General features: G+C 60.4%; 1 protein-coding gene across 1 annotated transcript; it reads right to left on the bottom strand.

Annotated features, from left to right (window-relative positions):
• Positions 1-1,084: 1,084 nt before the first annotated feature.
• CACTIN (cactin, spliceosome C complex subunit) lies at positions 1,085-14,949 on the bottom strand. The gene is made up of 10 exons (XM_006206398.4): positions 14,738-14,949; positions 12,000-12,486; positions 9,233-9,328; positions 8,594-8,739; positions 7,630-7,792; positions 7,435-7,549; positions 4,144-4,336; positions 3,419-3,541; positions 3,027-3,310; positions 1,085-2,567 (listed from the first exon to the last, which is right to left on the bottom strand). Exons 1-10 carry the CDS (start codon positions 14,896-14,898, stop codon positions 2,077-2,079), a joined length of 2,259 nt encoding a protein of 752 aa, XP_006206460.1. The 5' UTR covers positions 14,899-14,949; the 3' UTR covers positions 1,085-2,076.
• Positions 14,950-15,682: the final 733 nt, after the last annotated feature.

Genomic DNA, 15,682 nt, shown 5'->3' with positions numbered 1-15,682 from the left:
GTGGGAACAGAGGCCAGGCTCAGGATGTACCCCCCATGGCTGTGGTTTTTGCTGGGAGGCAGGCAGGGAACATCTATTCTTAGCCTCAGACACAGCCAAGGGGCAGGAAGAGGATGAGATGGGGGTTGAAAGAGGCTGGGATGGGGGTTGGGGGCAGCTTGAGGGTCACTGGGTGGACCTTGGTTCAGGGTGGGGGGTCTTGGGGCAGTTGGATGGGTGTGGTGCCTCCAGTTGCCTAAAGGGGTCTCCCTGACCCCCAGCTGGCAGCCCTGCCCTGCTCACTCACCCTCTGTGGCTCACCAGTGTCGCGGGGAAGAGTTCAGCTACTGGGTTTGCGTTCAGCCCTGCCCTGGGCTCACGTGCTGCCTCTTCCTCTGCAAGGCAGGCTCCACCCTCCTCTGCCTGGCAACTGTGACCCTCCATGGAGCCTTTGGTGTGCCTTCTGAGGTCCCTCAGACCCAGGGCCTTCCCCATCCCAGCCTGGCTCCTTGCCTAGAGGGCGCCTGAGCCCAACTCTCCTCCCTCTGGACTGGGGGCTCCAGGCTAAACACGTACCCAGCAAGTTGGGGGCACCGCCAGCTTGTTCCTGCCGCCCAAAGCCTCCTGTTGCCCCAAACCACATAAATGCTGCTGCGTAAGGCTGGTGTGAGGTCCAGGTAACACCAGCTCAGGCCAGACCCTCGTGGCCATGCACAGCCGGCACTGTGAGAACAGAACAGGGCCCTACCCACCTGGTGACCAAGCACTGTGCTAGGCGTGAAGTGCCTCCCAGATCTGCAGCAGCTACTTCCCTCCCACGCCTGTGTCCGAGTCTGGGGCGTTTATGATCACACCCTCCTCCCGGGAGGCGAGGCTGAGGGTCGGGGGCGAAGATGGAGGAAACCCTGAGACTACACGTTCCCTAAGGGACCACTATTAACTACTTTTAGGTGCTGTGGTTGCTTTCAAAAGGCCGTCTTAGCTGCCTACTTCCTCAGTTGTGCAGTTGTGCCGTGGTTAGACACGTCAACGGTGGGGACAGCTGGGTGTGGGTGTGGGGGCAGGAACGCTAGACCACCTCTGTAGCATTTCTGAAAATCTAAAATTATTCTAAAATAAAACATTTATTAAAAAAACATGCAATCTCACCAGTAGACCAATTAAATGAAAATAAACAGGATTCCACCCCCCTCCCCTACACCTAAAAAAGTCTGCAGAGAAACCGCCTGCAGTGCCTCCAGACGGCGCGAGGGTCTGGGCGGGGCCCGCCAGAGCTCCCCCACTTTGGGCTGGAGATGTGTACGTAAGAAAACATGAAATCTGCTTCTGAGCTCGGCCTGCCTGGTGGACTGCTGACAGTCGGTGGCTGGCTGAGTGGTCGCACCTGTCCGGCCCGCACCTGTCCCCGTCCGAGACGCGGGGACGAGGGTGGCTCTGTGGTGGCTGGGAGGCAGCCCTGAGGAACACAGCCGTCCCGCTGTGGAGGGACATCTGAGGGCCCAGGCCAGGTGGGGCACGGAGCCCCTGTGCTCAGTGGCTGTGGAAGGATGTCCCAGTGACCTTTGGTTCCCAGACCTGAGGGTGGAGGAGACCGACCTGGCCAGCACCAGGGGCGAGCTGGGGGGACCGCAGAGCCCAGGTGTCCCGGATGCACGCTCCTGGAAGGTGCACTCACGGGTCCGAGGAAGGCAGCCTGCGGGAAGGGCCTGGAGCTCCGGTCCTGCTGGTCTTGCAGCTGCCAGCTGTGTCTAGGGACTGATCGACGATCTGGACTCAGTGACCTGCCCCTGGTGAGCCCCCTGCAGCCCCAGCTCAGGGCACGCCACGTGAGGTCTGTCTCAGATGGGGCTCGGGCGGCGGTCAGAGAACTGAGGCCGGTGGACACGTGCTGGGTTCCCTGGGCTCTGACAACCCCATCAGCACCCCCCGATCCCATCGCCCCCTCAGCTCTCTGAGGCAGGCTCTCCCGTGGCCCGTGCTCACGCCGGGGAAGGGAGGCCCTGTGAGGACAAGGCCCAGCCAGAGGGGACTGCAGGCCCCTCACGCCCCCCGCCGGCTCTCTGGGTCCCAGAGGGGGGCCGAGAGGAGGCCGGGGTGTCACCGCCGGTAGCGGTAGCGCTTGAAGTGGAACCAGAGCTGGAAGATGCCGTTGGCGAACTGGCAGCGGAAGCCGTGGCGGTGGGAGTACTCCCACTCACGGTTGACGATCTTGAAGGCGATGTCCTCGTAGGGCGGCCCGGCATGGAAGCGCAGGGTGGCGAAGTCCTTGTTGTCGGGGCAGGCCTCCAGGAAGTACTCGGGCGTGGAGCGCTTGTCGATGAGGTCGGGGTAGAAGATGTTGAACTTGTAGCCCTGCACGATCTTGGGTGGCGGGTTGTCGAAGTCGTAGTGCGTCTGGTTGTACTTGTTCCACTCGAAGCCCGTGTGCACACGGTTGAAGAAGCGCGGCTTGCGCGGCCGGTACTTGTCCGCCCACAGGTAGGCCTTGCCGGTCAGCGGCATCTCCACGCTGAACTGTGCCTCGTCCTGGCCCATGCCCTCCTTGGCCCGCCGGAAGAAGATGTCCTCTGCGCTCTCGCTGGCATCGCCTGCGGGTGGGGCACATTAACCTGGACCCGGCACCGCCACCCTCCCGGCCCTCCTGCGAGGGGAGCTGAGGCCCGCTGAGGGGCAGGCCCCCAACGCTCCCCCTTCCTCCTGGGCGGGCATCAAACACCATGTGTCCCTGTGAGTTGGCTGAAGTGCCAGGTGGTCAGAGACCCGCAGGGGGACCCCAGGGAAGGGGCCTTTCCCCGGCGATTTTCCTCTGTACGGGTGACGATGCCCAGGGAGGCCAGGGCCCGGCCAGCATGTGGTGTATGGAGCTCGGAGCAGAGCTGGGCACAGAAAGAAAACCTGCCATCCCTGTGTCCTTGGGACCCGCCGTCCCGCCCAGAACAAATGAACGGGCGAGACAGTGAACGAGCCTCTGCTCAGAGAGGATCAGGAGCAGGTTCCCCATCAAGACCCCCTACCGGGCGGGAGCCCCCCCCTCCCCCCGCACACACCTGTGACCTGGAGCTGCTGCCGGGACAGCTGCAGGCGCTGCAGGTCCTCGTCTGGCTCCAGCACGTGGGCGTCCAGCGGCAGCTCGTGGGCCGTGAGCAGCCGCGGGCTGTACTTGCCGGCATCGTAGTCATCCAGGCTCTGCTGGATCAGGTCCTCCTCGTTGAGCACTGCCTCTCCGTCCGCCTCACCCTCTGTGGGCGCCGCCCCTTCCCCCTCCGGCTCCGCGGGGCCGCCCTCTGAGGAGGGCCCAGGTGGGGTGGGGGCCGGGTCCTCAGGCTCCAGGCTGCAGAGAGAGGGCTGGGCTGAGCCGGGCGGGCAGTCGGTGCAGCCCAGCCCCTTCAGAGGCAGGCAGGGCCCCCAGCCTGGTGGGGTTGTCCAGCCGCTGGCCTACCTGTGGCTGGGAGACTGTGGCTCCTGCTTGAGGATGGGGAACAGGGGCTCACTCTCCACCCCTTGCTCCTGCTTCAGCTTGTACAGCTTCTGCCGCAGCACGTCCTGGTGCCGCTCACGGAGCCTGGAACACAGGCCAGGTGGTCACCCTGACACTCCGAGGGCAAGGGGCGCCACCCCCCAGGCTCTCTCATGACCACCCCTTCTTGCTGCAAGGACATGCAGTCTGAGAGGGCAACCAACCAGTGGCCATGGCACAGACGGAGACCCTGACAGGAACGGCCAGTCCAGGGCCCAGGTTTTGGTCGCTAGAAAAATGGGACTCAGGGTCACAGACCCCAGACAGCCATCCCTTGGCAGAGAAGTGGCAGGTCCCTGTCCTCGGGTATTCACACGCAGGCGTGACTTAATGGCCAAGCTGGGCTGGAACAGGACACAGGCAGTGAGGAAGAGGATAAATTTAGCAGCAACTGCACTTGACGGCAGACAAGCAGTGTTTACATGGCGGTGCCAAGCATGCCAAGAATTCGTATACTGGGGTGTGGGGCCGTGGAAGGTGGGGGACAACGGCCTCAGGGGCTTCCTGTGATGTCTGCCGACCCAGGAAAAACAAAGACCAGGTGCTCAGCAGAGGCAGGAAGGAAGTCAGGCAGGCTGCTGGAGGCCAGGCGGGGCCCTTCAGGCCGTGGCGCTGGCCTATGGCTCCCAGGAGAGGCCCCTGCTCACCTGGCACGTGCCATGTGGGCACGCAGCTGCTGCAGCAGGCTCTCCCAGTAGCCCATGTCCAGGTTGGGGCCCCCGGCTCGGATCTTGCCCTCGATGCCCTGGAAGATGACCTGCAGCTGGCTGTACGTCTTCCCCTTGAAGACTGACTGCACGTCGGAACTCACCGAGGCGTTGACCCCCTCTCGCCGCTCACCTGCAGTGGGGTGGGGGCCATTCAGTGCGGGGCTGGGCCCAGGTCCTAACCCCTTCACTCTGCCCATGACAACCTCGGCCGCCAGGGATCCTGTCTCCTTCCTGGTCTCTGGTTCACCCCTGACCCTGGCTGGATCCTTCTACACTAAGCTGGCGACAGTGTGGACGCTGGCTGGGATGGCTGACAACCTGGGCCTGAGGGAGGCCGGGCAGGAATCTCTCAGCCCCTCCCAGTGAATCTGACCTTAACTCCAGCCACCACTGCCCACCCTGAACCATGTGGAACCAGGAGGGTTTACCTGGCAGCCAGACCCTCTAGAATTCAGATTCTGCTCTGCCAGTCCCTGCTGTGTGATCTTGGGCAAGTGGCTCACCTTCTCTGGGTCTCAGTCTCCCCCTCTGCAAAGCCTGGTGGGCCTAAGTGCGTGAGTGCTTAGCTGGGCCTGGTGTAGCGCGTGAGCTCCAGGAGGCAGGACAGCGCTTGTTTCCCAGGCGCTGCAGGACGTCCTGACGCTGCCCTGAGCTAAATGGGCCCCTCTGTCCTGCAGGGCAGTCTGTCCTAGCACCTATCCGAGTGGGAGTGCCCAGGTACATGTCGCTCCCCCTCTAGACTGAGAGGCCCGAGGGCGAGGCAGATGCTGCCTGACCCTACCTCTCCCCCGCACATGGGCTTCCTTGTTTGTTGCTCATTAGACACCAATGTGTGGTGTGTGTGTGTGGGTGGGGGGGTATGTGTCTGTGTGTGTGTCCGCCCCAGGGCCTTTGCACATGTGGGTGCTTTCTAACAACAAGTTTTTCCTCATCTAATTTGCCTACTAGATCCCACCTGTCCTCAGTGCTCGGCAAGAACCACCCTCTTACTGGGAAGACTTCCCTGACCCCCACATTGCTCCCTTGGCCTGCATGTCCGATTCGTGGCTTCCCAAGGGCAAGGGCCTCCTTGGGCTTCTGGCTGCCATTTCCCTAGCACTGTGCTGGCCCAAGGGGAGCCCAGTCTGCAGCTGCTGGGAGAATGCAGGGGCAGGTGACCACCTTGTGTTCTCTGCTCAAAGCCGGCTTCTGCGACCCCTGCCAGTGGACAAAAGGTCACAGCTGATCAGACAGGGTCAAGAAAGACCTCAGTCCCTTCCCAAGCTGGGAATCAGCATCTGGAGGCTCCACCCTCCGCTGGGCTACCAAGCAGCCTGGCCTTAGTCTGCAGCAGGTGCAGGAACATCACGGGACCAAAACTTGGTGATGACTCCCACACCCAGCCAAGCGGAGCCGCGTCCTGCACTGACTCAAACAAAAGCTGGGCCTGTACTCGCTCAAACGGACGGAGCCACCGGTGAAAGCCTACAACCTTAACAGACAGCCCACACGGGTGCCACTCCCATGGAAGCCATGGCTGCTAAGCCACTGCTGATGGCCACCAACAGGCCCGGCTGAGCACCCTCTGGGTCAGCATGTCAGGAGACGGCAGCACGGAGGGGAGATGGGAGGCCCCTCCCTGTTCGGGTGGGAAAGGGCATCTCCTCAGAGATGCCCACTGGGAGGACCCACTGGGGAAGGTGCAGGGGAGCCCAGGGGCCCGCTGGGGAGGGTGCAGGGGAGCCCAGGTGCACTTTCTACTGTGCACCTGATTGTACAGTTAGGATTTTCTAGCTACAAAGAGAAAAAATAGAAAGAGAAAAGGGGAGGGGAGGAGAGGAGAGGAAAGAAAAGGGCCCAACTTAATTTGAAAGGACGAAGAACAGCACCAGTGGGTGGGACTCCCGGAGCCGTGGAGTCAAACCTCCAGGCTCCCGTCTTCTCCTGGAATCAGGCCAAAAGAAGAAATAAAGACACACACACACACACTCTTTGAGGGCACCTGGAGCCACCTGGGACCCTGACCGTACCATGTGACAAGGGGAAATGCACAGAGGGGTGACTGACGTGGTGGAGGGAGGGGAAGGGAAGCGCCAGAGGGAGGGTATGGACTAGGTTCGTGGGGAGCCCTGGACACAATGTCCCTCCACGCTTTTCTGCAGCCCCGGGGCTGGGGGGAAAGGCCCTGCCCCTGGAGTTCCAGACCCGTCCTGCAACCACCGGCTGGAGAAGATGTTTCCTGGTGCTCCAGACGCCACGACTTCCTGCCTCTCCCCAGAAGTTACTGGAGGGTGCGCCCTGCCCCATCCTGTCCCAGGGCCCTGCAGCGCCCTCCCGGCCAGCCCACTGCCACCAAAGGAAATGTTTTTGGACAGGCATTTCTGATGACAGATATTTTTCCATTCCCTGGAATTACTTACAGCCATGCTGCTAAATGGGCTGAGAGAAACAAAACCCCGCTTACAAAGATAGAGGCTATTCCTCATCCTCCTAAGAGGAAGGGAGCTGCTCGACCCCCCGTCTGAGCAGCGAACATTTGCACGGAGGGCGTATGTCCTCGGCCACTGCGGGCGGGCAATGAGAGATGGAGCTTGGCAACGTGGACTGAAGACCCCCAGGAGCTGGACATCCTTAAAGCCAGCGGCTTCAGGGGGTTGGGCTGCCGCGGCTACCTGAGATTTTAGAGAAGTGGCTCTCAACCGGAGTGGACTCCATCTCCCCCCAGGGGACACCGGGCCATGTCAGGGGGACATCCATGGCTGTCATGACCAGGGGGCTCCTGGCACCAAGTGGGCGGGGGCAGGGAGGCTGCTCACCAACCACAGCGCCCTGGACGGCCCCCCCGAGAACGGTCAGGGCCCAGACCCAGACCCAGCCACAGCGCTGGGAGGGACACTGCTGCAGGGCGTGCCTCCCTTGCCATTACATGTGTGCACTTGTTTTGATGAAAAAAAGTTGATAGAAAGGAACGTGAGATTGCAAGCGGTCACGCCAATTGGAGGCGGGTCCTGCTTTCCCTCAAATCGACTGAGCCTCTGGCAAAAGCTTGAAACCCAAACCGAAAAGCCCCCCGGTGCTGCTCCCACAGAAGCCAAGCGCTCAGCCTGGAAGCCAGTGGGCGCTGCAGGGTGAGCCCCTCCCTCTGCCAGAGAGCCCCTCGCGCAGGGCTGGCCATCCTGCTGCCCAATGCTGCCCCCTGGAGGCTCCCAGCAGACCCAGATGTGTGCCCAGGCGGCCCAGCCCGCGTACCTGGGCCCTTGCCCGAGGCCTCGAGCTTGCGGAGCTTAGAGATCTCATCCTCTGTGATGACGGTCATGTCCCGCCAGAAGTCCACGTTCTTGCCCTGCTCCAGCTCCATGTACACCTGGGGGTGGGGGCGCAGAGGGCGGTGAGGGCCTGCCGGGGCCCGGGTGCGGCAGCGGGGCCCGGTGGCGCCGGCAGTACCTGGATGTCCTCCAGCAGGTCCTCCATGTCGGCCACAGTGAGGCCGTTGAGGAAGGTGTAGGGCTCGTGCATCTCCACAGCCAGGTCGTCGTCCTCGGCGCTGATGTACTTGGCCAGCAGGTCGATGGGCTTGGCCCGCCCATCTCGGATGCGGATCTTGGAGCTGCCAGAGAGCCGGGGGCAGGGTCAGAGCCGGGGGTGGGATCGCCCTCCTGAAGACTCTGCCCTTGGGGATTGACTGGCACAGGAGCCAGGGGTGGAGTCCCTCCCGCAGTGGGTGGTGGACAGGGAAGGCTTCCTGGAAGGGGGGGCATCAGTGGAGGAGGAAGACAGGTCAGTAAGAAGACACAGGCCCCACAAGGGGCAGAGGCAGGAGCAAGCGTGGGTGTGAAGAGCAGCAGGTGGGCAGGACAGAGGAACAGAGAGGACCGCCCCTTTCCAGCAGACAGACCACCTGGGTGAAAGATCCGGAGCCTCAGGGACGCACATCAGAGGCTGACCCTGGTTCAACCGCAGGTAGGCCCGTGCCCAGGCAGGTCTGAGCCCCTGGGGGCTGGTGCGGCTGCGGACAGCACAGCGAGCAGGTGCCAGGCCCAGGGCTCAGACACCTCACGTGCCTTTGGGCAACTCATGACACCCCAGGAGCCTCACTTCCCCATCTGTAAATGGGGCTGGCCAGCGGTGGAGAGGGCCTAGTCAGTCAGTGCTGGCTGGACACGCGCACCTCTACCAGTAGCGGGGTCGGATGCCCCTCAGCACCCGGCCCCGGGGGGCGGTGGGTGCGATGAAGAAACCAGAAGGAAAGGTGGCAAGCACGAGGCAGGGGCAGGCACCGGAAAGGGGTCAGGGAGGGACCCTGAAGAGGTGGTGGGTGGAAATTCACGGGCAAGGGGGCAGCGGGGGGAACAGGCTCCGGGCGCTGGGGTCCAGGAGGGGGTTGGGGGTGGGGCCCCGCCCGCCGCACCGGAGCTTGGCCTGCTGGAGATGGAAGTTGTCCTCCTGCTCCTCCCACGTCTTGAAGTGCTCCGCCTCCTTCTCCCGCTGCAGCATCTCCAGCTCCTGCTCCCGCATGGCCTTCTCCCGCTCCCGCTCCAGCCGCAGCTGCTTCACCTGGGGGTGTCCGGGAGGATGAGGGCAGGACAGCACATGACGGGGCTCCCGTGGGGTCTGCCCCATGCTCTCTCAAGCCCTGGGGCTCCCTAGGGTCAAGGTGGGACTATAACCAAGGTCTGGCCACAGCCTCCTGGCCCCAGACACAGGAATCGGTCCAGGGATGCCTGAGGCTCTGGACAGACCCCGGGGACAGACGGGACTGTCTTCTGCTCGAGACACAGGAGCCTGGAGTGGCCACTTCAGCCACCCTGCAGGGAGCGTCTCAGAGCAAATCCCAGAGGCTAACAGAGCTGAGGTGGAGGGAAACAGCTCTCTGGAGTCACTGCCTGGGCCCCCGGATCCAGCTGTGCCTGAAGCCAATGACCCCTGGACTTTCCACGTAACCCAATCAGGCCCCCCTCAACGTAAGCCAGGGCGAGCCAGCCCTAAGCCCTCAGGAGGGAAGGGGAGAAGGCGTCTGGCCCCGCGCGGTGGCCCGGGGTGCCCCCACCTTCTGCAGCTCCAGCCGGTTGTCCTCCTGGATCCTCTTGTTCCGCTCCTTCAGCTCCTTCTCCTCCAGGTGGCTGATCCCCTTCTTCTCCAGGGCCTGGAAGGGTAACCACAGCCTACTGAGCAGGGACACCTCCCTCCCACCACCCTCCCCAGGACCACGGTCTCGGAGATGGAGACCCACCAGGCAGAGCATCTGCATAAGGAGGGCAGGGCTGAGAGAAGAGCCCTGCCCACGGCCACCGCCCAGCTTCCATGGAAGACACGAACGCCTTACTGCCTACAGAATCAGTTCAACATGCTCCACAGTGAGGAGCACCCCGACCTCTGCCCTGAGACGTGCACTGAGACACAGAGAAGCAGCAGCTCCCCAGCCCTGGCAGGATCCGTGAATCTCACACACAGGAGCCTTACTTGCACCTGCTGACTCTTGTTTTACACAGAAGCCCAGCTGCACTGGCCTCAGCAGGTCGGACCCCGGGCTGCTGCGGGGAGAGGCAGAACCAGCGACTGAACAAGAAGGCTACAAAGGCGCACTGGCGGGGCCCATGATGAGCGAAGGCAGAGCTGCCCCACTCAGACCCTGGGCACAGCGCGCAGGCCCTCCCCGTCCCTGTCCTCACCTGCTGGAGGGTGCTTGGGGCACTGGCTCCTCAAGTCCCCCCACCCCTCCCAGCATCATCTTACAGTCATTGCCCGTGCAGTTGCGAGCCCTGTACTTCCTGTCACCTCCCCTGGCTCCGAGGGGTGCTCAAGGATCCCCGCACATGGAAAACACGCACCTCAAGTGTGACCCAGGGCTGCCTGGCCTGGGGCCACCCCTTGGGACCTTTGTGGCTCCTCAGCCTCCCCAGCCCTGGCCTGGGCCGGGCACCATGTTTTACACAGGTGGGCAATGACCACGCTCCCTGTGTCTCCAGCCACAAGGAATAGGAGCTGAGGGCCCAGACAGGGAGCCGGACAGCCTGGTTCAAGTCCCAGGCCTGCCATTCATGACCAGCTCAGTGTCCTGATGCTGACAAGGCTGCAGCAAGGTGGGCTGATGTGCAGATGGACACACAGAGCGCCCTCTGAGCCACGCCAGGTGCACAGGCATGTTTCTGTGCAGCTTCACACCTGCCCACCCCACCTGCCCAGCTGCCTCGAGGACTTGGGGGTAAGACATGTGACGCCACCAGAACTAGAGAGGCCTCAGCGGCTGAGTGGGGCTGACCCCCACGTGCTTCTCTCAGGAGGGCCGATGAAGGCCTCCGGACCAGGAGACCTCTCAAGACCAGCTCATTCATTCGACATTTAGAGAGCACCTACTGTGTGCCAGGGCCTGGGGACAGAGCTGGCCCACAAGCTCACAGTCCAGCAGGAAATGCACCGTATAAAGCAGACGTGTGTTTAGACGTCACCTTTGCAAAGAGACCTTTCTGGAGCTGCGTATTTCAACTACAGCCACCGTGCCCTCCTCCTGCCCCCAAGCCTTCGTTCTCTCCTCTGTGGACTCAGCCAATTCACTTATTTACAGCCTGTCTCCCGCACCAGATTGCTGGCCCCACGGGAACAGGGATCTTGGTCTCTGTTGCTCCCTGACACACGCCCAGGGCCCACATGGAATCTGGTACCCAGCAAGGTTGTGATTCACGGGCTTGTTAGTAAAGCACTAGGAAGGAAGAGGCGGTACCTTGATAAAGAACACCAGGACCCAGGGGACCACGGGGGCCAGGAAGGCCTCTCAGAGGAGGGGGGGGACATGGAACCTGAGATCTGAAGGTTGAGTAAGAAGCAGCCGTGGAAAGGGCTGGGGAGTGTTCCAGGCAAGGAATGGTGAGTGCAAAGGCCCTGAGGTAGGATGAGCTCCGTGTCTTCAACACAGTGGCAAGGATCTGTGCCTGGAGCATGTGTGGTAAGCGGGAGACACCTTTACTTTGCTGGTGCCCGCCTGCTCTCACCCTCCCACACTGTGCCAGGTTGAACTGTGACCTCCAAAAAGGTATGTCCATGTCCCAAAACCCGGAACCTGTGAAGATGACCTGATTTGGAAACAGGGTCTCTGCAAATGTAATTAGTTGATGTCAAACCGGATAAGCCCGGGCTCTAATCCAATGCCTGGCATCCTTACAAGAGAAGGGAAATCGGGACACACAGACACAGACAAGGGAACGCCCATGAAGACACAGACGCAGAGGGAAGGCAGCCATGTGGCAACAGGGGCAGAGACGGTGGGGGATGCAGCTGGGCTGGCCAGCAACTCCCAGAAGCTGGAAGAGGCAGGAAAGAGTCTCCCCTAAACCTCTAGAAGGAAGGAACGTGGCTCTGCAGACACCCTGATTTTGCACTTCTGGACTCCAGAACGGTGAGGGACATTCTGCTGTTTTAAGCCACGTGCCCAAGGCCATGGCTGGCAGGGAAGCGACTGGTGTGTGATTTTCATCTCGGGAATGAGGTGACAGCTCTGAGCTGACTGAGCATCTGAGACTGTGGGATCCCATGGGCGGGCGGTGATGCAGAGAACCTGTTCTCCAGGCACACCTGAGGCCAGGCTGAGTCTGTGGGCCCAGGGTGCCTGAGATGCGACACCGCAGGAGACAGTCAGCACCACAGAAGCTGGCATGTGCGTGTGTGAAATCACTGCGAATGGCAAGGTACAACCTGGGAACGTGTGCTGGCAATGCTGAATAATGTCTTTTAAAACAGAATGCGTCAATAGTGTATGAAGCAAGAACCAGGAGACGGGAACGGTGCCAGCACGGAACGGCCGGTGGCCCCGCTGGGCTCACCTTGTTCCAGATGAAGGTGCCCAGGAGGTTGTTGTCGCCGAAGGGGTTGTCGGTGTTGGTGTAGCCCATGTACTCCTCGCCCCAGCCCATCTTCTCCCGCTTCTTCCTCTCCTTGGCCTCCTTCTTGGCCAGCCGGCGGGCGCGCTTCTCCTCGGGCGTCTCGAAGGCCTTCATCAGCTCCTCCTGCTGCTTCCGCTCCTCCCGCAGCCGAAGCCGCTCCTGCAGGCTCTGCTGCTGGCTCAGGGCTGCCGCCGCCTCCCCGGGGCTCCGAGAGCAGTCTGGGGACGCAGAGCCGGATGTGGAGGAGCCTGGGGACCAGGAGCGCGCCCGCCGGCGGCGGTGGGCCCATCGGCCCCGCTGCTGCTGCTGCCGGTCATCACCCGAGTCGGACTGAGAGGACCCGTCCTGCACGCGCCATCGGGGCAGTGGGGGGCTCCGGCTCTGCCTGCCTCGCCGCTGCCGCCACCGCTCTTCATCTGAATCCGACCTGCGGAGGGAACACCGACTGCCAGTCGGGCAACTGTTCGACAGCTGTTTCCTGGACGCCTGCTGCATGCCAGGAGCTGTTTGAGGTTCAGGGGATATAGTAGTGATCAAAACATTGATGGCCCCTGCTTTGTGGGGCTTACATCAACAAGTAAACACACAGTGTGAGACCAGATGGTGCCATGAGCCACAAAGAGTGTGGGTAGCATTAGAACCTGGAGGTCAGGGAGGATCTCCGTGAGGCGGTGACACTGGAGGAAGTGGGAAAGGAAGCCATGAGGAGATCTGGGGAGACAGTGATCCAGGGAGAGGGCACAGCAAGAGCAAAGGCCCTGGGGCAGGAATTTGCTTGGCATATTCAAGAAGCAGCAATCAGGCCTGTGTGGTTGAAGCAGAGGGAGCGAGGGGGAGGGCAGGAGGGAGGGACGGCAGGGAGGTGGGCTCCCTGATGGTGCAGGAGCTATAGGCTCTGTCCAAGGTGTCAAGGGAGGGCTTACAGGAAGAAGTGGTGTTTAACTGTCCTACAGGAGTGAACTGGTGTAGTATCGACAGGGATAAAGAACCATGGAAGGGTACTGTAAGCAGGGAAGGGAAGGGAAGGGATAGAGTCTCAAGATCATATTCTTTAATGTTGGGGGACTTTGAACAACTAAATTTGCCTTTATTTTGTTAAATGCTCTACCTGTTAAGCTCACATCAAAAAGATCTACATCACAAAACCCAATTATTTTGGAGTCCTTAGACACAAACTACAAATCTGGTCAAATCTTCATAAATGACACTGGCTCTAATGATATATCTAGGGTGGCTGGTTCTTATGAATAATTAAAACCATAGGAAACAGTAGATGAAAAAAAATTCAAAGATGATAACAAGACTTACTGCTACACATGAATCAATGAGAAAACATCAACACCAGGGACTTAACCCAGAGCTAGCAAACTTTTCTCTGTAAAGAGCTCGACAGTCTCGGGCACAACCACTCAGCTCTGTTGTCGCACTGCAGAGGTGGTCACGGAGGTTACATGAACAAACGGGCATAAATTTGTTCAATAAAATTTTATTTCTGGACACCAAAATTTGAATTTCACATAATTTTCACGTGTCATGAAATACTATTCTTTTTACTTTTCTTCTCACCGTTTAAAAATATAAAAACTAAAAAAAAAATATAAAAACTATTCTTGGTCCACAGATCGTGGTTTGCCAAGCCCTGGTTTAAGCCATCTCTTTACTATTTCTGCTGGTTATATCTTCCAGGAATTCCTGGGTGGGAATGATCTTATGAGACTCAAAAGGAAAGGTCACTTTCTCAACCTAGAGGGTGATTAGCTATGTCTGACTACAGCCACTGTGGCTATGGTGTGGAGACAGGCTGGAGGGATGGAAGATAGCACATGCCTGGAGAGGCTCCACGGACATCCGGAGGACACAGATGAGGAAACCTGGGCCACAGCGGGGCAGGGACTGGCCTGGGTTTCAGTCAGTTATGGGCTGAGCCAGCACTGGGACGCAGGTCTGAGAGTCAGTGCCTATCACGGTTCTGGTTCCTTTGTGCTGGAGCAGACTCAAGCAAAGTCTGGCCAGGTGCCTCATCTTCAGAAAAAATAGGGCTGTGGGCCGAGGGGAAGCTGATCCCCAAGTCCTAGGAGTCAACTGAGTCCTGCCACCTACCATCAACAGTTCTTCTCTCTCACATCCCTCCTTTGTTAGCAAGTGACACTTCTGCTTCTGAAATTCCTATCAAATCTACTCAGTTTCCCACTGGACCTCCCCTCAGCCTCCCTCTCCTGAAGGCCATCATCTTCTGTTGCCTAGACAATGGTAGTATCTTCCTCCTCCCTGGTGTCACTCCTGCCTACCCTCTCAGTCCAAGCGAAACCAGCAGGAGTTCTGCAAGGTAATCCAAACCGTAGCACTCCCTGGTTCAAAATCCTCCACAGCGCCCTACTCCCTCCACATAACAATCAAACCCTTCACGACGGTACGCAAGACTGCACGATCTGGTCGCCCGTTTCCTCTCCGACCTCATCTACTCCCTTTTCGCCTCGCTCACTGCGCTTCTTGCTGTACCTGCAACCATCAGGTGCCCTGCCTGAAACGCCTCTCGCTTTCCTTTCACTGCCTGGTTAATTCCGACTCGTGCTCAGACGTCCCCTTCTTCAGGAAGTCCTCCGTGACTAACTCGAGGGTCTCCTAGCTCTCCGAGGGCTAGAGCCGGATCCTCAGCGCGGCTCACACAACGATCCTACCTGCGCTCCCGGCTCCTCCGTCTTCGCCTGCGCCGCCCCTCGTCATCCCGGCGCCGCCGGTTTCGCCGCCCATGGCTTCTGCTCCGACTTCGGCTCCGACTCCGCTGCCTTCGGCCCCTGCGACCGGCCGACCGTGAGCGCGAACGTGTGTCCCGACCCATCGGCTGGGACGGTGGCGGCGGGGGCGCTGACACAAATATCCGGGGCCTGTGCCGGGGGCCTTCCTCGCTCGCGGCGCGTGCCTGGCTGCCCCATCCACGCCTGAGCAAGGAGATAGGAACCCATCCAGACGCCCATCCTGCGCGGACTCCGATCCCCTATAACCTCTCTACGGCCCTTAAACAGGGCCTGCGTGATGGGCTCCGGCCGGACTGTCGCCGCCAGGGTTGGGGACTCGCTCTTCAGGCAGTACTAAGGGCAGCCCCAGATGGGGCCTCGCGCCTCAGGCAGCCAGAGGAGCTGTGGGCGGAGCAAGGGCGAACCAGGAACTGTCAGTGGGGCGGAGCCTGGGGAGGCGGGGCCGAGAAGCCTGTAAAGAGAGGAAGTGGAGCCGGCATGGGCGGGGTCCAGGAGGAGGGATCAAGAGACGGCGGGGCCCCGGGGCGGGACCAAGGGAGGCGTGTCCGGGAAGCGAGATCTCGCGGCCTGTGGAGGCGGGGAACCCTCCAGAGCGTAGATTAGAATCAGGGCTGCTCAAGGAGGCGAGGGGTGGGAGCTGGGACAGAAGCAGAAAAGCCTTAGATGTTGAGCTGACCTTCTGTGAGAGTCACCATCATGCTCCACCACCCGCCGATGAATACCTGTGTGTTTCAGGGGTTAAGCTGAAAGAGAAAAGTACTTGAGTAACTCCTTAAATTCCCCATCAACCCCATTTTACAGATGGAGAAACTGAGGCTGAGAGGGACAGTTACTTTAACACCTTCCCTCTCGCCCCAATAAGGCAGC

The sequence above is a fragment of the Vicugna pacos genome, chromosome 22, assembly GCF_048564905.1.
Source record: "Vicugna pacos chromosome 22, VicPac4, whole genome shotgun sequence".
Lineage (NCBI taxonomy): Eukaryota > Metazoa > Chordata > Mammalia > Artiodactyla > Camelidae > Vicugna > Vicugna pacos.
The sequence above is the reverse complement of the archived record's forward strand: the minus strand, read 5'-3'. Positions and strand labels throughout refer to the sequence as shown.